The 25,980-nt window shown below is 42.3% G+C and overlaps 1 protein-coding gene across 36 annotated transcripts in view; it reads left to right on the top strand.

Moving 5' to 3' along the window:
• Positions 1-1,081: 1,081 nt before the first annotated feature.
• IWS1 (interacts with SUPT6H, CTD assembly factor 1) overlaps positions 1,082-25,980 on the top strand; it is a 46,909-nt gene continuing 22,010 nt past the window's right edge. For 9 of the 36 annotated variants that reach the window (XR_012421029.1, XR_012421028.1, XR_010580210.2 and 6 more), the window contains exons 1-4: positions 1,082-1,267; positions 4,545-4,660; positions 23,556-24,624; positions 25,697-25,886. Coding sequence is in view for 22 of the 36 variants with exons in the window: in XM_065526455.2 (XP_065382527.1) it covers positions 1,219-1,267; positions 4,545-4,660; positions 23,556-24,624; positions 25,697-25,886 (1,424 nt within the window). In the remaining 14 variants the exon portion in view is untranslated. Of the gene's footprint in view, positions 1,268-1,414; positions 1,711-1,750; positions 1,899-3,856; positions 3,987-4,544; positions 4,661-23,555; positions 24,625-25,696; positions 25,887-25,980 lie in introns of those variants that run through there. The other 27 variants (XR_012421032.1, XR_012421031.1, XR_012421040.1 and 24 more) reach the window with 11 other exon arrangements.

A 25,980-nucleotide genomic window follows, 5' to 3' on the forward strand; every position in this document is an offset into this window, starting at 1 on the left:
GGGCATTGCTCATTCTTTGTTCTTCTGATTCTCAAGACTGCCTGAGAAGCTGCCATTCCCACAGCTGAAAATAAGGAATTTGGATTCCATGCTGTTTCCACCACATCGGAAAAGAATATCCGTGAACTCTCTTGCAGGAAAATGGGAATTTCCAGAGAGAAACCACTTCTCCCCTTTCTTCTCTTCCCACGTCCTCTTCAGGAGCCTATAATTGGGCTCTGCCAGCATACTCTGACTGGCTAACGAAGGGTCAGATATCTGTAGTAGTAACAAAACGCTCTTTTTCTACATGTCTACACCTCCTGGGGAATCTTTGCTTAAACCTCTACTGGCCCTCCTCCCATCAAAAGTCAAGAATGTTCCCCTCCCTGTCCAAGACTAAAATGAACAAGTAAGGAAATAGATTTTACTCAGCCTATTTCAACAGGGAGAGCACTCCAGAGACGATCAGTGTCTTGGCAGCGCAGTTTTGCCTTTTATAGGGAGGAAGGTGGAATGATTGACAGTTGGGACTGTTTTGCAATCAGGATAAATTTCAGTCAGGTGAACAGAAAATATTCTCTAACTAGTTTGGGGTCGGGGGAGTGTTCTAATCTCAACTAATTACTCGATTATCATCAGCAGGAATTTAAGGTCTGTCTGGCTTTATTAACAGGCTCAGAATAAAGGGGAAAGGTCTCTGTTTGTCCTCGTCACAGGCAAACAAGGGGGTCATCTGCACGCGTTTTATCTGAGTCACGTGGCGATGGGTGGTTCTTCACAGTGTGCCGTTCCAGACACACAAATAGACGAAGGGGTTTCTTAATCACCGCTGTTTTCTAGGAACACAGGGCTCAGGTAAAGTTCAACTTCACCTTCCTCGGTGTTTCATCAGGGGAACCCTTCTGGAAGCAAAGATGTGTACTTCTTACTGCTGGCCAAATAGCTTCTTAACAAGGATGAAAGAGAGGAAGACGCTGGGAGAGGAGGCGCCGTGGCTCGCGCCAGTTAGTAACGCATCACAGCTCGCGGTCGTCGTACTACAAGTCCCAGGGAGCAACGCTCGCTTTCTCGCCTACTGCGGGCGGGAACGAGGCGCCTCGGGGCCTGACGGGAACCACCGTGGTTTGGCTGAATGACGGAAAAGTCATTTGAGCGGGTCTTCATTTTTCGGAAGAGTATCTCAAAAGCTCTTCAAACAAGGCACGGACACAGAATCTAGAAAATGATAAAGAATCAATGATAACGTTATTTCCACGGGGGCCAGACCGGGATCCACCCGAGCAAGGTATTTAATTAAAGCCCGAGCTCCAGCTCAGTTTTCCCAGGAGTCTCCTTTCCGGCCGTGCCTTGGCGTCAGTGCTGTTGCGTCTTCTCATTGGCCGGTTGACGGGTTGCGGCGCCTGCGCGCTGCATTCCTTTGAGGGTCGTGGGCAGACGCCATTTTGGCCCCAGCGGTGCTTCTAGGAAGTAGAGCGCCGGCTCGCGTGCCTGCCTGCCTGCCAGCCTGCCTCCGCTTCCAGGTCAAAGCATTCGCCGTTGCCGCTGCCGCTTTCTTACTCTCCGCACCCGTTAAGTTCTCCGGTCGGGCGGGAGTCTCTGAACACTCAGCCGCGCCTTCCGGGGTCACACCGCCTGGAAGGAGGTGACGGGGGCGGCGCGGGGCGCGGACACTCCCCGCTGAGAGTCCGCCTGCCATGGACTCGGAATATTACAGCGGCGACCAATCAGGTGGGGCAGGGACCTGGGGGACCGGGCTGGGGGGCGGAGCAGTTTCTCGGCGGGTCTCGGCCTGGCACCCCGCGGGTGGGGGCAAGGAGGCCCCCGAAACCTTCCCTCCCGCGACCCGGCCCGAGGAGGGCAAGAGCCCACTGACCGGCTGCAAGCCTCGAAGCTAGAACGTTGGAGACGGGATTCTGGTGGGAAAGCTTTCTTCTGAATCGGCGAAGGTTTTTGCTGAAATTGGGAAGTCACTTTCGTATATTAAGCTCCTATTGTGTGCAAAGTGCTAGGGAAGGAGAGGTATCTTCTGTTAAGAGTTTTCAGTAGTTGAGTAGTTGGAGAATCCAAGGGGCGATGGGGCGGGGGATCCTTCCTACACTTTTCACTCCTAAGGGAGTGGTTTAATCTTGCCTGCAACACCGGACATAAGTGCAGGACGCATGTTTCAGATGCATGCATAGAGTAAGGAATGCACTTCTGGCACTTGTGATTTTTGTGCCTTTCTTCCACCTTGAGACGGTTCCTCTTTCTCCTCACCTTCCTCACCGAAGTTTGGTCTCCTTTCTTTACTGTTTGTTTATTCTGTAAACTCTTAATGGGGCCCACTCTGCTGGCACGGTGCTCGGCACCTGAGATTAAGGATAAGTGAAGCAGAACCTGGTGTGGGAAACACGTGGGGTTTGCTTTCCCTTTGTGTGCTAGTTGTATTGGGGGTTCTGTCTCAAAAGTTTTTAAATACACCCACTATGTAGCCACAAAAATTGAAAATTAAAAAAAATTAAAAAAAAAACTTGAGTTCTCAATGGTTTAAGCGTTAAGCTCTTTACTGTTTTGAGTTCATTGCTTTTCCTTACATAGGACAGTGAATTGTAATGACTGCAAAGGGTTTTCCAAGCATTCACTGCTTAAAAACACCTTCCTAAGCCAGGTGCGGTGGCTTATGCCTGTAATCCCAGCACTTTGGGAGGCGTAGGCGGCCAATGGCTTGAACCCAGGAGTTCGAGACCAGCCTGGGCAACATAGTGACACCACCCCCACCCCGCCACGCCCCTACCTCCCACCCCCAACCCTCGTCTCTACAAAAAAATGCGAAAATTAGTGTGGTGGTGCACACCTGTAGTCCCAGCTACTCAGGAGGCTGAAGTGGGAGGATCCTTTGAGCCCTAAGCCTGGGAGGCAGAGGTTGCAAGTGAGCGAAATTACACCACTGCACTCCAGCCTGGGCGACAGAGCAAGACTCTGTCTCGGAAAAAAAAAAAAAAAACACTTTCCTGATACTTTCAAAATAGTTTTTTTTCCATTCATTTGTGTTTTTAAGTTACTTTTTAAAAAGTGGACTGGGCACGGTGGCTCACGCCTGTAATCCCAGCACTTTGGGAGGCTGAGGTGGGCGGATCACCTGAGGTCAGGAGTTTGAGACCAGCCTGGCCAACATGGTGAAACCCGTTCTCTACTAAAAATACAAAAAATTAGCCAGGTGTGGTGGCGGGCGCCTGTAATCCCAGCTGCTCAGGAGGCTGAGGCAGGAGAATCACTTGAACCCTGGGGGTGGAGGTTACAATGAGCTGAGATCACGCCATTTGCACTCCAGCCTGGACAAAAGGAGCAAAAAAAAAAAAAAAAAAAAAGTAATTGTATGTAATACTTGTACATAGGTTAAGTACTAAAAGAGGTAACAGAAAAATAGCAGTTCCCTGACTTACTCCCTCCACCCACTTCACATTCTTTTAGCTGTTTGGGGTGTTTACCTGTGTATTCCTAATTCGTTCACTCTCTTGCTGCATCATTTTTAGGCATTCTCTAATGATGTTCTGTTATGCTAGGACATTTTAGCCTATGTGCCCCCTTCTCCCCTGTCTTCCCACTGTTGCAGCATAATTGTTAAACTTCAAAACTATTATTTTTATCATGACCGTATATTCTTCTTAGCTAAGTAGATTAGCTCATTAATACGATAGTATCATAATGATTCTTCTTCCCCCCCCTCCATGTGGCTGCCTAAAGGAGAATGTGATTTCATTCTTATAGAACGTTTTGGTTTTCCTGTAGTTGACTACATTTTTTAAAACTTGCTTATTTTTATAAAACTGTTAAGTCTTCCTATCTTCTCAACCCTAACTTCCTCTCAATACGATTTTACTCTGTATTTTTAAAGCATTGGGGCTGGGTGTAATCCCAGCACTTTAGGAGGCAAAGGCAGGAGGATCGCTTGAGGCCAGGAGTTTGAGACCAGCCTGGACAACATAGCAAGACCCCATTTCAACAAAAATATTAAAGAAAGTTGGGTAACAGTTTTTATTTACAATTTTATATATGCTTTTCTTGAAGAAATTTTCAGTAGTTTTGGACTGGAGTTCCTTGTGTTCTTCATTTGTAAACAAATACTTACTGTATATCAGGTACTAGGCAGTGTTCTGGGCTCCAGAGATTTAGCAGTGAACCAAAATCCCTGTTCTTGTGGCACTTTCATTCAAGTGAAGAAGACCCACATTAAACAAAATAACTTCAGGTAGTAATATTAGAAGGTGGTAAATGCCCTGTAGAGAAAGACAGACCCAATTTTAACATGAAGTTGAAATAAATTGTTGACTTGGTGTTTAGTGTTGTTTCTTAAGCTACAAATTGTTTTTATGGTGTAGTTTTGCTGCCACATATTTCACAGTACGTGTTAGGATTGTTGGTATTTGTATGAGTATTGTCTTATTCAAAATATTAGCATCTTTAGTTATGCTTCCTCAGTGGTAACTTTTGCATTTACGTTATTCTTGATTCAGTGTGTTCATTTCACTGTAGATGTCATTCATCTTACACCATAAGTTGGTTTTTGTTTTGTTTTTAATCAGATGATGGTGGTGCTACCCCAGTACAGGATGAACGAGATTCAGGGTCAGACGGTGAGGATGATGTAAATGAGCAACACTCCGGATCAGACACTGGAAGTGTAGAACGTCATTCAGAGGTATTGGCTAACCAACATCTTTGGGAGGGCTTTTCCCTTGCATTCTGTGAGACCTGTTATGTTATAGGAGTTACAGAATCTCTGTGACAGTTTAGGGTTTAATCTCTGAGAGAAAAGGAGCATAAGTTAATAGAAAACTGCTTGAAAAATAAATAGGGGTGGTCTGGTTACTGTTGAAATCACAGTGAAATACGTTCTGATTGGGTCACATTTCAAATGTTGGGCAGCTTTCAACTGTGCGTATTGATTCAGAAATGGGCCTGGCCTTTGATATTTGGCTAAGTTTCCCTATTCTGCAATAATGTTGTAGTGGGGCATTGAGCATTTGCAATCTGAAGGAATACCACTTGAAGGTTACAGGGGTTATCACCTGTCAAAATTTATGTCAGCATTTGCCCTTCTCATTTTGAACTGTTATGGTGTGTATAAAGTATGTAATAATGTTTTTTTTTTTTTTTTTTGAGACAGTCTTGGCTCTGTAACACAGACTGGAGGTACAGTGGTGAGATCTTGGCTCGCTGCAGCCTCCACCTCGTGTGCCCAAGACATCCTCCCACCTCATAGCCTCCTGAGTAGCTGGGACTACAGGCACAGGCCACCACATCCAGCTATTTTTGTTTTCTTGGTAGAGTCAGGGTTTCACCATGTTGGCCAGGCTGGTCTCAAACTCCTGACCTCAAGTGATCTGCCCGCCTCAGCCTCTCAAAGTGCTAGGATTACAGGCGTGAGCCACCACACCTGGCCCGCAAATATAATTTTAAGAGCTGTTTCTGTTTAATAATACGGAATAGTATTGGGTTTTGTGTACATTTTAACATATTTGGCCTAATACATAAATATTTCAGAACTGCTTTATTTGCCTTTCTGGTTATACATCATGTTAACAAGATAAAATTGGGAAATTTTTCAATAAATTCACCTTAAGTCTTCAGTAGACATGACTGAAACAAATAGGAATGATAAAGATGGAAAGATTTAAGAACTTTCTGTGCCTTATATTTTTCTTGATTACACATATGCAGAAAATTGTCCAATTTTTAGTAGGTATGATTAGAGATTATATTATTGACTCTGTCCTTTGACAGCATATCATACATTCAGCAAGTATTTATTGAGCGCCTAATATGTGTCAGACTCTTTTTGCAGGTGCTTTGGACTTATCAGTGACTAGAAGTTAAAATCTTTCTCTTCTTAGGTATGTTTTTCCAGTAGGGGGAGAAAGACATTCAGCAATAAACTTTTTTTTTTAATTGTGTAGTTTGCTGGAAGGTAACATGCTGTGAAGAAAACATAATTAGAACAGAACAAAGGATGGAGGTCAGGCTTTGGTGTTAAATAGGGACCATATAGGCCTTTTATTAAGAAAGTGGCATTTGAACCAAGGTGTGAAGGGAGGCAAAGGAATAGCCGTGTGGATATGGACGTTAGGGGAAGAACTTCCCTGGCAAAGACCCCAAGGTGAGAGTGTGCTTGATGGCTTCAAGGAGCCAGTGTAACTGAAGTGGGGTCAGTAAGGAGTAGGGGAGGTCAGAGAACTAAATGTGGGTTTGGAAAAGGCTCATATATTTTGATGTCACTCAGGTATTTTTCTGTGCTTTTAAACATTCAGAGTAAATTCCAGTATTTTAATTAATGATAGTTGGAAGTTACTTAATAATGTGTATGTTGTTACAGTCAGTGCATTTAGTGTGTGATATTTTAAGTTTCCACTTTGGAAACAGTATTCGGAGATTAACCACTGACAGTTTAGAACACAGTAGGGTAGTCATCTCATGGCCTCCTGGTGCAGTTACAAGTTCAGGTTACCCTAAGCATCTTTTTTTTTTTTTAAATAATATGGATTCTAAATCAATAAATGTGCCTGTTTGTGAAAATTTGGAAATCACAGACTGTCCCAGACTTAAACAATAGTTTGACTTAAAAATTTTCAACTTTGCGATGTTGCAAGTGCTGTATGCATACTTTGAGTACCCATACAACCATTCTGTTTTTCACAGTACTCAATAAATTACATGAGATACTCAACATTCTGTTATAAAATAGGTTTTGTGTTGGGTGATTTTGTCCAACTGTAGACCTTACCTCTGTTTGGAGCACATCTAAGGTAGGCTAGGCTAAGCTGTGATGTTTAGTGGGTTAGATGTATGAAATGCATTTTTGGCTTAATGATATTTTCAACTTACTATGGGTTTATCAGGCTATAACCCCATAAGAAGTTGAGGTGCTCCTGTATCTGTAAAGTTTAAAGAAAAAAATTAAAACCAGCATACTCCAACTACAGAAATGACTGTGAGCCTTTTCACATTATTTCTCCTGCAGTTTCATTCTGTCCCATGTATATGATGTGTATATATTTTAACTTTACTTGAGATTTTACTATATATATTTTGTATCTTTCTATCTATATCTATATATTTTGAGACAGAGTCTTGCTCTGTCCCAGGCTGGAGTGCAGTGGCGTGATCTCGGCTCACTGCAACCTCCGCCTCCCAGGTTCAAGCGATTCTCCTGCCTCAGCCTCCTGAGTAGCTGGGATTACAGGTGTGCACCACCACGCCTGGCTAATTTTTGTAATTTTAGTAGAGACAGGGTTTCACCATGTTGGCCAGGCTGGTCTCAAACTCCTGACCTTTTGATCCGCTGGCCTTGGCCTCCTAAAGTTCTGGGATTACAGGCGTGAGACACTGCACCCAGCCTATATATTTATGTCTTCGCTTAAGATTATACTCTTTAGGTGTTTCCCTGTGTAATTGAAGGTTCTCAATAAGTGTAATGTGTAATGGTTTCACAATAAGCAGCATTACTTAGCAATTTTCTAATTGTTGTAATTTATGCTGTTTAGCTGTTATATTAAATAACTGAAGCTGCCCTGAAGATTTTTGTACATAAACATTTGTGATTATTTTTTATTGTTTCCTTAGAAAACTGCCAGGAGAATTGAGATTAAAGAGACTAAGACATTTTAAGGCTCTTCATAGAATTCCTCTCCAGGAAGGTTATGCTAATTTGCTAAACCACTAGTACTTCAGGAGTGCCAGTTGTACTGTATATAAGTGTTGAGTTCTGTGTTAATGTTCTTTTGCCCATTTAAAATGACTTTTAAGAAGAAATTTTGTTTTCTCATTAAAAAATTTTTTTTAGAAGTAATGGGATGTTAAAAGAGTACAGTTGCATTAAATGAAGCAGTGCGAAGGCCAGGCATGGTGGCTCATGCCTGTAATCCCAGGACTTCGGGAGGCCAAGGTGAGCAGATCATGAGGTCAAGAGATCAAGACCATCCTGGCCAACATGGTGAAACCCCGTCTATACTAAAAATACAAAAATTAGCCGAGCATGGTGGTTGGCGCCTGTAGTTCTAGCTACCTAGGAGGCTGAAGCAGGAGAATCTCTGGAACCCGGGAGGTGGAGGTTGCAGTGAGCGGAGATCGCGTCACTGCACTCCAGCCTGGCAACAAAGCGAGACTCACTGTCTCACAAACAAGAACAAAACAAAAAAGATGGGGCAGTACGAATTACAGGTCCAAAGCCTAAAATATACTAGTTTCCTATTGAGGCTGTAACAACTTGATACAACTTGGTGGCTTAAGACAACAAAAAATTATTATCTTATAATTCTGGAGGTCAAGTCCGAAATGGGTCTCACTGGACTAAAATCAAGGTGTCACAGGGCTGTGTTATTCTCTGAGGAAAAGCACATTTCCTTGCTTTCTTCATTTTGCAGTGGCTACCTGCATTTCTTAGCTGAGGCTCCTTCCTCCATCTTCAAAACCAGCAGCATAGCGTCTTCACAACTCATTTTCTGACCTCTTGTTTCTGTCATCACATCTCTCTCTTACTCTGACCTTCCTGCATCCCTCCTGTACGAACCTTTGTAATTATAATGGGGCCTACCTGGATAATCCAGGGTAATGTCCCTAGTTCAAGGTCCTTACCTTAATTATATCTGCACAGTCCCTTGCATGTAAAGTGACATATTCACAGGTTCAACATGGACATTTTTGGGGGGCCATTATTTTGCTACCATAAGATGGTACTCACAGCATAATTTTCCCAATATTGGTACTTTTTTTTTTTTAACCCCTCGTCTGTATTTTAGAATTTAGGCTAGTGTTTTTTTTTAATTCATTTCATCTATAGTATTTACTCAGTACATACACACACACACACACACACACACACACACAATCTTTAAGATAGTGGTCAGTATAGGAAATACTTATAAGATTTTGAAGACCAGTAATTTTTGCAGGTTTCTTAACCACTTTATTAGGAAGCTCCTTTAGTTATTAAAAAAAAGAAACATTTTTTCTTAAAATAATTGTATATGTCTATAAATAATCTCGGACAGGTGACAGAACAAGTCTCATATCAGACTAAGAAAACAAGAGTTTACTGTAACACATGTATGTAATGGGCTGTAAATCTTTCTGTTTAGGGAGCTTGTTCTGTCCATCTGTCTTTAATGGGCCTGCCTAATGGCCATTTCTAATAACATCTCTGTTTATTCTTGTATGGTTGGCTTTATTTTTTTCTCCAAGATTTGAAAAACACTCAGTAATCAAGATAAATGATATTTAAAAACTCAAAATTAATGGAAAAAAATGAGCAAAATATCAAAAATTTGAAGTTAGGATCAGTAACAATGCTGTGTTGGTCTATATTTGAGCCAGAGGGAAAAGGAAAAACCAGTACCAGTTACCTTGTCTTCACATTTTAAATATTTTGTTCATCATGGGTTTTTTTGCATCAACGTTGATCTTTAAAAAGCACCTGTCTTGGGCTGGGCTCAGTGACTCACTCCTGTAATCCCAGCACTTTAGGAGGCCGAGGTGGGTGAATCACCTGAGGTCAAGAGTTGGAGACCAGCCTGGCCAACATGGTGGTGAAACCCTGTCTCTACTAAAAACACAAAAAATTAGCCAGGCGTGGTGACAGGCACTTACAATCCCAGCTACTTGGGAGCCTGAGGCAAGAGAATCGCTTGTACCAGGAGGCAGAGGTTGCCGTTATCTGAGACCACGCCATTGCGCTCCAGCCTGGGCAACCAGAGTGAAACTGTCTCAAAAAAAAAAAAAAAAAAAAAATCGCCTGTCTTTTAAAAAGCAGCTTTTCTTTTTCCCCTCCCCTCCACTCCCCGTTCCTTTCCTGGCAGAATCTTACACGGTAGCCCAGGCTGGAGCATAGTGGCACAATCACAGCTCACTACAGCCTCAACCTCCCAGGCTTAAATGATCCAGACCTCAGCCTCCCAAGTAGCTGGGACGATAGGCATGCACCTGTACACGCAGCTAATTTTTGTATTTATAGTAGCAGTGGGGTTTTGCCATGTTGCTTAGGCTGATCTCAAGCTCTTGGGCTCAAGCCATCTGCCTGCCTTGGCCTCCCAAAGTGCTGGGATTATAGGTATGAGCAACTGTTGTCTGGCCCAAAAAAGGGCTCTGTCAAGATCGATTTACATACTATACAATTTACCTAAAGTGTGCAATTCAGTGATCTTTAGTATTTCATAGTAGCCCAGCTGTCACCACAGTCAATTTTAGAATTTTATCACGTAAGAAACACTTTTGCTGTTACCTTTCTAACCTCCTCTTCCCTTTGCCTACCCCTCCCCACCCCACAGTCCTCAGCAACCACTAATATACTTTCTGTCTCATAGAGTCCCTGTTCTGGACATTTCTTACAAATGGAATGATAAAATATGGTATTTTGTGATTTATTTCACTTAGCATAATATTTTCAGGGTGTAGCCATGTTGTAGCACATATCAGTACTTCATTCCTTTTTGTGGTAAATAATATTCCATTATATGGATCATACTACATTTTATTTATCCGTTCATCAGCTGATGACATTTGGGTTTTTTCTTTTGGTATTATGAAAAATGCTGCCATAAACATTTGTATACAAAATTTCTGTGGACATACATTTTCAGTTCTCTTGGGTTTATTCCTAGAGAGGTAATTGCTGGGTCCTAACGTAATTCTGTATAATCATTTGAGGAACTGCCAGACTATTTTCCACAGTGGTTACACCATTTTACATTCACACCAGCTGAGTATTTAAGGGTTCTGATTTCTCCATACTCGTCGGCAATTATTACCTGACTTTTTGGGGTGTAGTTTTATTCTTTGCATTGGCTGTCTAGTTGTCCCATTGCCGTTTGTTGAAAAGACTTTTCTTTCCCTGTTGAATGGTCTTGGCATCCTTGTTGAAAATCTGTTGGCCATAGGATATTTGGCTTCATTTCTGGACTTTAAAATCTTTTTCATATCTGTGTCTATCCTTGTGCCTGTACTAGTGTATTAACTACTATTGCTTTGTAGTATGTTTTGATATTGGAGAGTATGAGTCCTAATTTTTTTTTTTTTCAAGATTCTTTTAGCCAATCTGGGTCCCTTGGAGTTACCTGTGTATTTTAGAATCAGTTTGTTGATTTCTGCGGAGATGTTAGCTGGGATTCTGCTAGGGGGATTGCACTGAATCTGTAGATCAATTTGGGGAATATTGCCATCTTGATAGTATAAGGTCTGTTCATCCAAGAACATGGGATATCTATTTAAGTGTTTAATTGCTTTTAACAGTGATTTATAGTTTTCCGTGTATACATGTTGGATTTCTTTGTTACATTTATGAGTATGTTACTCTCTTTGATACTTAGTAAATGGAATTATTTTATTAATTTCATATTCATATTGTTCCTAAACATTTTTCCTACTATTTCTAATTTTATGACATTGCGGTAGAGGAACAAACCTTGTATATTGCTATTCTTTTAAATTTGTCGAGGTCCATTTTAGGGCCTAGCACATTGCCTATCCTGGAGAATGTTCCATGTGCTTAATAAGAATATATATTTTATTGTTGAATACAGGTTGTTTTTTTTTTTTTTAAACGAGCTCTTCTGTTACCCAGGTTGGTGTATTTGTGGCTCACTTTGACGCAGCGGGCATGTGAAAAAATTATGGCTCATTGTAACCTTCAACTCCTGGGCCAAGCAGTCTTCCCGCCTCAGGCTCCTGAGTTGCCAGGACTACGGCTGCGTACCATCATGCCTGGCTAATTTTAAATTGTTCTGTAGAGATGGATTTTGCTATGTTGCTCAGGCTGATCTCGAACTCCTGACCTCAGGTGGTCCTCCCACCCTGGCCTCTCAGCAGTGCTGGGATTACAGGTGTGAGCCATTGTGCCACGCCTAGTTCTTTAGATATCTGTTTGATTTAGTTGGTTTATAGTATTGCTGAAGTCCTCTTTCGAGCTTATGTCTAGTAATTCTGTTCAGCTGTGTTTTTCTCTTCTGTTTTGTGTGTATGTATGTGTGTGGGTGGGGGAGGGGGGCAGGGTCTCACTGTTGCCCAGGGTGGAGTGCCATGACTCGATCTCAGCTCACTGCAACCTCTGCCTCCCAGGTTCAAGAGATTCTTCTGCTTCAGACTCCTTAGTGGTGGCTGGGACCACAGGCATACACCACCACGCCCAGCTAATTTTTGTGTTTTTTGTAGAGATGGGGTTTCGCCACGCTGCCTAGGATGCCTTCTGTATTTTTTTAAACACTGAGCTCTGGGTAGGGGGTGGAGGAGTGGGAGTAAGTTAGTAACCGGAAATCCTTTCAGCTTGCATCTCTTGGCATGGGCTCACAAGCCAGCGCAAGGGTGATCAGGGCCCCAGTATTCTCAGTGTGGCCCACCCAAGGTAGAGCCTTCTTTAAACAAGTAAGGGTTGGTCAAAAGATGGGAATCTCCACTTCTCAACCGCAGTCTTTCGGAACTTAGCCACAGAAACAGGCTTCGGGAGCAGGATGAGAGATGCTGATGCCCTGCTCTTTCTGGAAAGGAAGCCCTCTGACTGAAGCAGGATAGAGAGGGAGCTCTGTGTTTCTGGCTACAGCAATCTGGAGTGGCGTCAGCCTCACTGAATTGTGAGGTTGGAAGGAGGGATTGATCTTGGTTTAAATAGTCTCTTGTGGAATTTGTGTAGGCGTTTCTTCATTTGCCCTTTGCCATTAGGGCCATTTGTAGAGACTTTAAGTGGTTGTTTTTAATAATTTTCACTGGGGAGAGGGTCAGTAGAACTTCTCATGCTGTGATGCCAAAAGTCCTTGTTTGGCTTGATGTTTATCTCTTACAGATTGGTCAGACTTTTGCGTATTCCTCAGTTTAAATCCCAAAGGGACCCATTATGCTTCTCTTGTCTGTTACTGCAATCTGTATTGGGCCCATTGAGCTCTTTCGTCTCAGGGAGATTCCTGTGTGTGTGTGTATGGGTGAGGTCCTTTGGGTCCTGCCTGTGGCCACACCTCCACAGAGAGCAGCCTTGTGTTGCTTTCCTGAACAAGAGATTCTTAGCAAGCCAGTTGTGGATATTTGGGTGCATGCCTGTATATTAACAGGACATTTAGCGTCTTGGTTACTGAGCATTAAATGAAATGCTAGTAACACATCCTCCCTATCGTTGATGACCAAAAACAGCCCCTTGAATTTCCCACTAACCCGTTGGGTGAAGACCCAAAACCGCCGTTGGGTTGAAAACACTGAAATGGACAAATGAGGTGTAATAAACGTAAGAAAGGAAGCAAGAAATACTCAACAATGTAGAAAATGAGCGATTAAACTATAAATAGGACATTTATAAGAATGGCAACGCACTATTGGAATTGTTTTCAAAGAATAGTGACATGGAGAATTGAACATGTTACTTGTGATGCAGCATTTTTTTGGAGGGTGCCACTTCCTGTTGGCGGGAAACCTCTGGGGCCAGCAGTGTCCCTGCTTGGGCCTCGCTGGGCTCCGGTCTCACTTGGACTCTCCCTGCCCGTTCAGCCTGGCAGGCTGCACTTGGTTTTTGCTACCGGCCTCTGCCAGCAAGACAGGTACAGAACGGCAAGAGGTGTGGGAATGAGCCGAGTGCAGGGTCTGGGTCTGGTCACGGCACACAGCCAGGTAGGTCAGCTGCTGCAGCAGGCGGGCAGCTCCAGGCACTGACACAGGTGCCGGCTCCGTGCGAGGCTGCAGCTGGACCCGGTGTGCCACAAGCAACTTCCATAGAAGGCGCCAGTGTCCAGACTAGGGGGATGTGGTGGTGCCTGAAAACTCAGATGCCAGGAACTGCAGAGCCCCAAGGGTGTCACAGCTCGGTTGTTCCCACCGCCCAGGGCTTGGCAAGCAGGTGCGTGTTACAGCCCTGCTTTGGAGAGTCCCGAGGTCTGGGCTCTCGAGAAGCACTACAGCTCTTATTCATTCCTGCTGCCCACAGTGTTGGCGAACGGTGGTGTGTCACGCCCAGCAATTTCTTCTCCCCCATTGCTGGGTAAGCAGGAGGGAGGAGTACAGTGTTACACCCCTTTTTGAATCCTCCATTTGGTGGGTCCCAAGTGCTTTTCTTGCATCCAAGAAGAATGAGGTTACACGGACAACTGAGAGTGAGCAGGGTGGAGAAGAGTTTTATTGAGCGACGGAACAGCTCAGCAGAGAGGGGACCTGAAGTGGGCAGCCCCTTCCCAAAGGTGGGTTGTCCCCAACTGTGGCTAACTCTGGAGTTTTTATAGACTCAGAATTGGGGAGATACGGGCTGTAGGTAGCCTTGGGAAAGGCAGCATTTGATTAGTTAAAAATTAGTCTTATTCCGAAAGAACCACTAAGGAAAGAGCAGGCAAACGAGAATAAAGGTTCTCACTCCGGTCAGGTGCTCTAGCAGCTCAGTTTACTGCCTTTAAGCTATGTTTGACTTGAAGGTCATGTTTCACCAGGGACCCACCGCTATCTGCCTAGGAATTTGTCTGCTTCCTGCCGCTATTACTTGAAAGATACAGGCCATTATTGTGATTCTAGGTCCTAGTTTAATTGTTTTAAAATAAATTTACACAGAGAAGAGATTGAAAGGACTAAAATGTAAATGATGGTGATCTTTGGGTGTGATTCGCATTTGTTTTATTTCTGCAGTGCTCATTAATCTTTCAAATCAAAGGGAAAATAATTTGGTAGAATACTATGACATTTTATATGGTAACCCATTTTTACAAGCATGCAACAGCTAACTCAAAATGTACTAAAAAATTCAAAATTTAGAAGAACCTTGTGAAGAGCCCTTTCATGTAAAGAGAAACCTTTCTTTACTAGCTGTTTTTTCCTTTTTAAATTTATCGTTAATATATATTCCCTTACTAAAAAATTGTAACTATTAGGTATCGAATTGTCTTTTCCTCGTAGATTAGTTGGAAGGATACATGGAAAGGTAGTTTCTTAAATGTGAAGGAAAGGTATTGAAGTTTAGATTTCTCAATCCAGAAGCCTGTAGAAGTTTTACACATCTGTCTCTGAAGATTTTGTATTCCCAGCTACCCCTGTACCTCATGTGCAGCCCGAGATAGTTGACATTTATTTCTCTGTCCCCAACTGTGTTATTATATGGTTTCCACATCAAGTTAATTAAACTTTTTTTTTTTTTTTTTTTGAGACACAGACTCACTCTTACACCCTGGCTGGAGTGCAGTGGTGTGATCTTGGCTGACTGCAACCTCCGCTTCCTGGGCTCAAGCAATTCTCCTGCCTCAGCCTCCTGAGTAGCTGGGACTACAGGCATGCGCCACACACCCAGCTAATTTTTGTATTTTTAGTAGAGATGGGGTTTCACCCTATTGGCCAGGCTGGTCTTGAACTCCTGACCTCAGGTGATCCTCCCACCTTGGGCTCCCAAAGTGCTGGGCCGATGGGTGTGAGCCACCGTGCCCGGCCAGATAATTAAACCTTTAGATTGGAATGCACTTCCCAAAAAATTGGCACTATTGCTTAAGTTTATTTAATGTGTGAAGATTTATTATTCATGTCTTTCTGTAAACGCTTTTGAATGTTGATTGTTTACTAGGCATAGCAATGCAAACTTAAAACTTTAAGATGTCTGTGTGGGTGCGGCAGACCTGTAAATAGGTGACTACAATATAGTATGTCATTGTAGCAAGGATACATACCAAGCACTGAGAGGAAGGGCGGATGGGCTTAGCAGCCATGATATTTCAGCTGGCAGGAGAGACATTGCCAGTTGGAGAAACGGGTTAGGGGTGGCGGTAATTCTGTCTAGCTAGAAGAGCAACAGATACAGGGCCTAACATTAAGAAGGACTTGATATATTTCAGGAATGATTGTTGTGGCTAGAAAATGGAATAGCTTAATGGAAAGTGATGCTGAATAAGTAAGTTTGGGTAGATGGCTTCACACCTTTTGTGGTAGGACAGATAGGGAAGAAGGGGGAAAACTCTCTAAAAATCTTTTTGAATAGTCATCTCTGGAAGTGTAACTTTTTAATAAAGCAGTTTGAGCACCAAGCGGAGGGGTGGCCGTCAAATGTGACCTAGTTATAACTAGTTGCCGATTCTAGTTTTTGTTATTTTTACCATATATTCTTTTAGACAGTATTTTTGCCAGTTAGCTGTGTGGTTTTGTTTCAGCTGGTTTCTGTTTCATGGAAAATGTATCAGAGGAAATGCATCAAAGGAAATGCATATCTTAACATCCAGAAGCGTGTAGATTTCATCTGTGTATAAAAGTGCCCTCCCGAGTGTCCCACAGGAAAAAATGGAGTGTGAGACATTGAGGAAGATGTTGTTTGGAAATGGTACCTGGCTTCTCACGGTTTTTTGACTGTGAGCAAAGCGCAGTGGGCCCAGCCATCTGCCCTTGAAGTCAGTGACAACGCCGTTAGCTCCAGCATTACTTGAATTGAGTAAAGATGGCAGTCTGCTCTTGTTTGGATCTTTCCACCAGGGGGTTGTGTTAGTATAAGGAAAGCATCCTTATGGGGAGGACATCAAAACAACTAAAAGATTTGTCTTGGCCATTGCTGTCCTATATCTTATTAGTTCTTTTGATTCTGTCTACATTTTCCTTTGTTTTTGTTTTTAGTCTTTGTCTCTGATTCTAATAATGTTTAATGCAAACATTATTTTCCATTTGTTTTATGTTAAGCGTTGCTTGTGGGGTTTCTTTTTCATTTTAGTGAGTATATTTTGAGTGTCTTTTTTATGCCGCAGGTAAAAGATAAATTTTTACAGAATAGCCTCGGATCTTAAGGTCGGATCTTAAGGTCGGTGTATCAGATAAATGTAAATAAGTGTGTAAGTCACCTTTCAGTGAAATGTGAGCGTATAAGATGCCATGGGGATATGAAGGGAGGGAATGGCTAACCAGGTCAGCAGCCGTCACGGGATGTATTTGAGCTGAGTCTTGAAGGGGGGAGCGTTTTGTAATTAATTAATGAGATTGTGTTATTGATGGCACATAACATTTATTGAACGCTCACAGGCTCTGTGCTAACTGCTTTGCATGCTTTTATTCCTCAGAACTGCCCTCTACGGTATAGACACTATTCCTAATTCCATCAGATCAAGGACATGGAAACTTTGAAGAGTTAAGAAAATGTCCTTTGATCACGTAGTAGAAAGTAACAGAGCTGGGGCTTGGACTTCAGGTCTTTCTGACTCTAAATTCCACGGCCTTAACTGTCACATTATCTTGCACAAAGTCTGTTCATTCTACCTAGAGAGAAAGATGGAAGAGACTTCAGGAGATGAGTATTTTTGGCAAGTTTTTAGGCATGAAAAAGACAAGGTACAAGAGAGAGACTCTTGGTAAAGGGAACAGCATTTGTAAAGGCGCAAAGTTAGTAGTTCCACTCTACTGAAACTGGAGTAGAATTTCCGAAATGTGGTCAAAATCATGTGGACCACATGTCAAAATTCAGATTCTGTGACACGTTTCCCAGATACACTGAATTCATATCTGTAGGTGAGAAGCACCAAAAGTTTGTATGGTTTTCTCCAAAGTTCCCCAAGTGATTTTTGTGCATACTGAAGTTTGGGAACTGCTGCTGTAACACATAGGGTTGATGGTGAGTGGAAAGAAGTGAGTCTGAAGAGGTAGGCAGGAGTTTGCATCATTATCATAAAATCCTAAACTTTACTGGGAGGCCAAGGCAGATCTTGAGGCCAGGCGTTTGAGAGCAGCCTGGGCTCCACAGACTCTGTCTCTACAAAACAAACAAAATCCGGACGTGGTGGCATGTGCCTGTAGTCCCAGCTGCTTGGGAGACTGAGGCAGGACGATCTCTTGGGCCCAGGAGTTCAAGGCTGTACTGAGCTATGGTTATGCTAGTGCACTCCAGCCTGGGTGACAGAGTCATACCTTGTCTCAAAAAGACAAACCAACCAAACAAAAAACAAGGTTTGTATAGATGTTTTTGTTGTTGTTGTTACTCATCAGGAGTGCCTTTGTTTCTGACTCTTATTCTAAGATCAACTTTTGATAGACAAGGGACATTCTGGTTTATAGCTTCATTATATTAAGTGTGTGCTTGGGAGTTTCTCAGTGTTGCAGCACTCCAGGAACTACGTTGGATTGACAGCATTATGTTATTTTACTGCAGGGTTTCTCAGATTCTTTCGTGCTCATTAAACTAATACGCATTGACAGAGTCCTGTATGATAGTTTCAGCTGTGTCTTCTGGAACCCGGGTCCAGTGAAACATGCTTTTGGACATGCTTCTGTAGATACTTCCTCATGGAATTTACTGTGTGGCTTAGTGGGGAGCGTTTTTCCAGTTTATAATGGTAGAGTAGTATATACAACATCAAGTACTTTGAGTTTGACACTTCTGACCAGTCAAGAAGAAACAAAGTGTCCTGAGTTATTTGGGTCTGTACAAGTTTCCATTTGACAATGTAATACTTTGAATACTTTACAAATTATTATTTGATTTATAGCAGTTTTATTTACTTGGCCGTTTAAGAATGTCAGTTATCTCTCTGTGTATTGTGGCCCTGGTCATCATAAGTGTAGTTATTCTTTGTATACTGAGATAAACAAGATTGTTTATTATGATGGATAACCAGTAGTTGTTTATAACTGCAGTGTGATTGATGGCTAAGGAAGGAGGTATGAGGCATTATAGATGTTTCTTTTTCTTTCTTTCCTTCTTTTTTTTTTTTTTGAGACGGAGTCTTGCTCTGTCACCCAGGCTGGAGTGCAGTGGTGCGATCTTGGCTCACTGCAGCCTCCGCCTCCTGGGTTCAAGTGATTCTCCTGCCTCAGTCTCCTGAGTAGCTGGGACTACAGGAGCGCGCCACCACGCCCAGCTAATTTTTTGCATTTTTCGTAGAGACAGGATTTCACCGTGTTAGGCAGGATGGCCTTGATCTCCTGACCTCGTGAGCCACAGCGCCCGCCGGCATTATAGATGTTTCTAAAGCATCTAAGGAGCTTCTGACTGCTCGATTTCTTTTACCATTACCACTAGGAATGTCTTACATTATTTTAAAAACTACATTACATGTCAGTTTCAACTGTTGATTTGTTGTACTCATGTGACTTTTAAAAAAACTGTCTTTTGGATTTTTTTAAGCTTGCAATTTAATTGCCAAAACCACTCTAAAAACTTTAGATATTGTTTTGATAACTTTTAAGCTTAACTGTATAATTTCCAGCATACTCATCCCAAATTCTGTGGTGTCGTCGTCTAAGTGTATTCTTTAGCTTGAGTGTATCAGACTAGTACTTTTTTACTGCAGTTATTTCTCCCCTTTTTTGCCCTGTCGTGCCATACATAATGCTGTGTTTTCATGAAACTCATAAAAAATTAATGAAGATTCGTAAATTTCACAATCATTGTCTTATGCAGTGTCCTTGTAGGGGTTGTTTGTTTTGGAATGCTACACCATGCATCAGGAAACCTGGGGTAGAGTGTAGCGGGTGAGGTTTAGATGACTGCCCAGTGTCTCTCACTTCTTTGGGAGTGACTCCCAGTGCTGTGCCCCGATCCAGCTGTAACTGATTGAGTCACAGTTTCTGATGTTGCCTTGGCCAGTTAAGTCGTCTCTCTTGGGGATTTATAATTTAGATTCTAGACAGTTTATAGCTGAGTCATGTTACTGATGGTACTCTAGTAAAATGATCCTTGAGTTCCCTTTTCTAAGCTCTCTGTGCTGCATTGGTACTTAACCTTCCCGAGTGTTTAGTCATTCAACTCACTTTGATCCTGAGAAGATTGTTCTTTTTTTCGGGACTTAGCTAGAGATGATTTCTGTTGTTTCAACTAAAATAAATCAAGTCACACATAGACATGGCCTTAGAGTTATGTGATGGGTTTGTCATGGAGAGCATTCCAAAAGCCAATTGCAATTTTCCTTTTTGCCTTCTGCTTTAATTGCCTCTGCTGGCACTGTATGCCTCTCCCCACCCTCCCATCTTAACTCAGCCATCACAAACTCCATGCAAACACGCCTGTTGTCTGCACACCCTTTTTTTTTTTTTTTTTTTTTTTTTTTTTTTTTGAGATGGAGTCTCACTCTGTCACCCAGTCTGGAGTGTAATGGTGCGATCTTGGCTCACTGTCTGCACACCTTTTTTTTTGCAGCTCAGTTTCATATAGATGCACTTCGAGTGCACTTTTGAAATATCGTACTTTGTGAATAGTGCATGTTACACTATACTGTTACGGTGTGCTTGGCTGGCTCCTCATTAGCAACTCGTAAGGTCAGGCCCTGAGACATACTCAGCCTGGTGTCTTGGCGTCTTGCACATAGTAGACATGAAATACATTCTTGTTGGATTAATTTTTCCTCATCTTATGTTATTCCCACTTAACACCTTTATTACTAATTTAACAAATACACATTGAGTATCCCTTATCCAAAATGCTTGGAATCAGAAGTGTTTTGGATTTAGAATTTTTTCGAGTTTTGGAATATTTGCTTATACGTAGTGAGCTATTTTGGCAATGGAACCCACGTCTAAACACGAAATTCATTTATCTTATAGCTCGAAGGTAATTTTATACATTATATTAAATAATTTTTCACATGAAACAAAGTTTGTATTAGGTGCTTATGTTTGGAATTTTCCACTTGTGATGTCATGTCAGTGCTCAAAAAGTTTCAGATTTTGGAGTTGTCTGAATTTTCAGATTAGGAATGCTCAAACTCTACCTAGTGTGTGTATGTACTGGAGAGCATTCTGCACTCTGAGGATACCTCAGGAAAACAAACCAAAATATGTCTGCCTTCCTAGAGCTTACAATCTAGATAGTTCAATTTTCCATCTGCATTCTTTTAAATTATGAAGTATGGCTAAGGTAAACTTTAGGCAACATACAGAGTATTGTACTGTAATTGTAAGATTCTATGATATCTCTCGAGTCCTAATACCGTTTTAATAGATAAGTGCCTGTTTCAGTGGGATAATAGAGCTTGTGACTGACAAGGAATCCAATACAGTACTGTGCTGAGTGCCCGGTGAGAACTCAAGAAAATGTATTTAGGGATTTTGAAAAGTTTATGGTTTTGGAAACGTTTCTGAATGTGCTATATTTCAGTGACTGTGTATAGCATTGACTCTTTCTTTGCAATGCTGTGCTACCATAATGGTGATAAAATATTTTAAAAACTCTTCAGGCCGGGCGCGGTGGCTCAAGCCTGTAATCCCAGCACTTTGGGAGGCCGAGACGGGCGGATCACGAGGTCAGGAGATCGAGACCATCCTGGCTGACATGGTGAAACCCCGTCTCTACTTTAAAAATACAAAAAACTAGCCGGGCGAGGTGGCGGGCGCCTATAGTCCCAGCTACTCGGGAGGCTGAGGCAGGAGAATGGCGTGAACCCGGGAGGCGGAGCTTGCAGTGAGCTGAGATCCGGCCACTGCACTCCAGCCTGGGCAGCAGAGCGAGACTCTGTCTCAACAAAAAAAATAAAATTAAAAATAAATAAATAAATAAAAACTCTTCAAACATTTGCCCTGTAGGCTTATTTTATAATTTTTCATATTATTTTTGAATTTGTAGACACAGCATACTTGGGTTAGTAAAAGTATGGGTTTTATGAGAACATTTTCATGCCATTTATCCTGTCATTGACAAGAATTATCTTGTCACTTAACGGTTTCATAGCATGATGTTGGCCATAGGTATTATTTAAAGGCTCTTTGGTCCCTTGAAAATAGTCTGTGGTAGGTTCACATAGCTTCAGTCATGTATCTAACAAATATTTGGCTCAGTAAATTTTTAGAGGGAATACCCAAACATGGAAATACTTTCACTTTTTAAGCTAGAATATTGTTACCATTTTATTTAAAGTTGAGCTACCAGATGGGGACAAAATTCACTGGATCCTAAAACACTTGTTAGTATTTTGGCATGTTTAATTTTGTATATTTTTCCTCTGCATTTTAAAAATCATAGCTATAATATGCACATATCAAGTTTGTGCCCCAGAGCATGTTTTCAGAGTAATTATTTCAAGTAACATTATGTGTTGGTGTAGTTAGAGGAATCACGTTCTCCCTAAAACTTAAGCTTTCTTATTTCTAGGGTTACTAAACACAGGACCATGACTACTGTAAGCCTCAATTTTGTTATCATGAGAAGTACCATAGGAGAGAGCCTATTGTGGTATTGGCTCTTACTGGCTACTTAGGAAATGCTAACTCCTCCTTTCTTTGTTTGCTTAAATTATCTTGGGAGAAGGTGCCCATATGTTATTTGACCCTTTAAATAAAATTAAATTTTATAGTTTCTTTTCCCTTAAATAATTTTAACCTTGGCCGGGTGCAGTGGCTCAAGCCTGTAATCCCAGCACTTTGGGAGGCCAAGACGGGCGGATCACGAGTTCAGGAGATCGAGACCATCCTGGCTGACACGGTGAAACCCCGTCTCTACTAAAAAATACAAAAAACTAGCCGGGCGAGGTGGCAGGCGCCTGTAGTCCTAGCTACTCGGGAGGCTGAGGCAGGAGAATGGTGTAAACCCGGGAGGCGGAGCTTGCAGTGAGCTGAGATCTGGCCACTGCACTCCAGCCTGGGTGACAGAGCGAGACTCCGTCTCAAAAAAATAAATAAAATAATTTTAACCTTATAAAACCCAAGAATATGTCTATGTAAAAGAACTTGGTTACATGTTTGCTAGTATTTCTTTGAAAAATGGAGTTATTTATTTATTTTTATTTTTATTTTTGACAGAGTCTCACTCTGTCACCCAGACTGGAGTGCAATGGCACAATCTCAGCTCACTGCAACCTCTGCCTCCCAGGTTCAAGCAGTTCTCCTTGCCTCAGCCTCCTTAGTAGCTGGGATTAAAGGTGCCCACCACCATGCTCAGCTAATTTTTGTATTTTTAGTAGAGACAGAGTTTCACCATGTTGGCCGGGTTGGTCTCGAACTCTTGACCTCAGGTGATCCACCACCTCGGCCTCCCAAAGTGCTGAGATTACAGGTGTGAGCCACCACGTCTGGCCTAGTTATATTTTTACAAAACAGAAGTATGTATGAGAAAATTCGCCTTTTTTAAAAAAAAAAAAATCTGGCTCTTCACAGTCAGTTTTCTATAGTAATCTGAGAGCATGCTTTACAAAGTTGTTTTAATGAAGGCTGGTTATATTTCCCCATTCGGGGATCCAGATAAAACCATTTCACAGATTGGCTTTCTGTAGGGGTATTTCTATATAGGTATAGGACAAGAATTCTCCATTTAGGTGCACATATTCTCATATTTTAAAAAATTGGCCGGGTGCGGTGGCTCGTGCCTGTAATCCCAGCACTTCGGGAGGCCAAGGCGGGCGGATCATGAGGTCAGGCGATCGAGACCACGGTGAAACCCCGTCTCTACTAAAAATACAAAAAATTAGCCGGGCGTGGTGGCGGGCGCCTGTAGTCCCAGCTACTTGGGAGGCTGAGGCAGGAGAATGGCGTGAACCCAGGAGGCAGAGCTTGCAGTGAGCCAAGACCGCGCCACTGCACTCCAGCAATAGAGCGAGACTCTGTCTCAAAAAAAAAAAAAAAAATCACTGAAAAAATTTAATGTTTTACTATTAAAGGGTTTTTTGTTTGTTTGCACTTTCCTAATTTTTTTTCACTTTGTTTTTCAGAATGAACCTAGTGATCGAGAAGATGGCCTCACCAAAGGACATCATGTGACAGACTCTGAGAATGATGAGCCCATAAATCTTAATGCTAGTGACTCTGAAAGTGAGGACCTTCATAGGCAAAAGGACAGCGACTCTGAATCTGAGGAACGTGCAGAGCCTCCCGCAAGCGATTCTGAAAATGAGGATGTCAATCAGCACGGGAGCGACTCTGAGAGTGAAGAGACCAGGAAATTGCCTGGGAGTGACTCTGAAAATGAGGAGCTTCTTAATGGGCATGCAAGTGACTCAGAAAATGAAGATGTTGGGAAGCACCCCGCCAGTGATTCTGAGATTGAGGAGCTCCAGAAGAGTCCTGCTAGTGACTCTGAAACAGAAGATGCTCTAAAACCTCAAATCAGTGACTCTGAGAGTGAGGAACCCCCAAGGCACCAAGCCAGTGACTCCGAAAATGAGGAGCCTCCCAAACCTCGAATGAGTGATTCTGAAAGTGAGGAGCTTCCTAAACCTCAGGTCAGTGATTCGGAAAGTGAGGAACCCCCCAGGCACCAGGCCAGTGACTCTGAAAACGAGGAGCTTCCCAAACCTCGTATCAGTGACTCCGAAAGTGAGGACCCTCCGAGGCACCAGGCCACTGACTCAGAAAATGAAGAGCTTCCCAAACCCCGAATCAGTGATTCGGAAAGTGAGGATCCCCCAAGGAACCAGGCCAGTGATTCTGAAAACGAGGAGCTACCCAAACCCCGAGTCAGTGACTCTGAGAGCGAGGGGCCTCGGAAGGGACCTGCCAGTGACTCAGAAACTGAGGATGCGTCCAGACACAAACAGAAGCCAGAGTCAGATGATGACAGCGACAGGGAGAATAAGGGAGAGGATACAGAAATGCAGAATGACTCCTTCCACTCAGACAGCCATATGGACAGAAAAAAGTTTCACAGTTCTGATAGTGAGGAGGAAGAACCCAAAAAGCAAAAACTGGACAGTGATGAAGATGAGAAAGAGGGCGAGGAGGAGAAAGTAGCGAAGAGAAAGGCGGCGGTGCTTTCCGATAGTGAGGATGGAGAGAAAGCATGTAAGGAACTACCTCGGGCTGTTTATCAGTGGCTTTATTCATTGTGTGAGCTTGTAACTGTGGAACGGTGTATCCTCTTGGTATGTCAGATCTGTAGTCTGTTACTCAGCTTAATATTCTAAAATATCACTAGGACACTCATTTCCCCTGGTTATCATTAGCTAAGCTTAATAGTAAGTTTCCTTTGAGTTCTGTTAGCATGTATTAATCTCTGACTGCCTCAAAGTGATAAACCGCATGTCAATAGGAATATAAAATACTCAGACTTTGTTTTAAACTGGAAGAGGTAATGTTTCAAAGAAAAATGTTTACGTGAAAACCCCTAACTGTATTCAGTGTGAGCTGTGGGTCTCTTTGACACTTAGTTAACTAGATCCCATCCAATCAGTAACTGAGCTCCCACGGTTGTTAAACCTTGTTGAATATTCAGATACAGGGAAACTTTGAGGGGATTCTATTTAGAGACACCATCTCTCTCTGGAGTGTTTCAGTCTCCGCCGCTACCTAAGACTCCATTTTCACAGATAGTAAGTTTTACTTGTTTACTTTTTTATGAAACTTATCTTTGGAAAAGACATATTTCATTATAACCTGACAGTTCTTATAGGAGAAGGAAAAGGTACCAGACATGTTGCCGATTTGTTAAGGAAGATGGGAAATTTGAAACTGACCAGCAATGATAGAGGAACGTGGAGACTATTCCTAGAAAGAAATATGTAGTCCTTTTTAGTTCAGTTGCTACTAGGCAGCATAGAAAGGATGCCAATTTTGCCCGTCAATCTAGTTTTAATTTTCTTGATTCCCCAAAAGGAAAGGTGACTGCTTTTACGTTGATGATATCTTTCTTCATCTTTTGGCCACTTTTTCTTAAGTAAAATAACAGAAAATTTGTAAGATGACTCTAAATGAGCCATTTAGTTATTTTAAAAATTCTAAACCATGTGTCAGGAGGCCCTTTGATTGAGATTTTTTTTTTTTTTTTGCCACATACTGCCATTTTAAAGCATCTGTTATGCTTGGTAATACAATGACCATGATAAAATAAAATTAATGATGATTTTCTTTTCAACAGCAGCAAAGAAGAGCCGTGTTGTCTCTGATGCAGATGACTCTGACAGTGATGCTGTATCAGACAAGTCAGGCAAAAGAGAGAAGACCATAGCATCTGACAGTGAGGAGGAAGCTGGGAAAGAATTGTCTGATAAGAAAAATGAAGAGAAGGATCTGTTTGGGAGTGACAGTGAGTCAGGCAATGAAGAAGAGTAAGTGACAGTGTAACATGAGTTTTTGGGGGTTCTTAACTAGGCAGTACAGAGGGGTCTGTGTTGTAATACAATATGTCCTGCCTAATTGCAT

The sequence above is a fragment of the Macaca fascicularis genome, chromosome 12 (genome assembly GCF_037993035.2).
Source record: "Macaca fascicularis isolate 582-1 chromosome 12, T2T-MFA8v1.1".
Taxonomy (NCBI): Eukaryota; Metazoa; Chordata; class Mammalia; order Primates; family Cercopithecidae; genus Macaca; species Macaca fascicularis.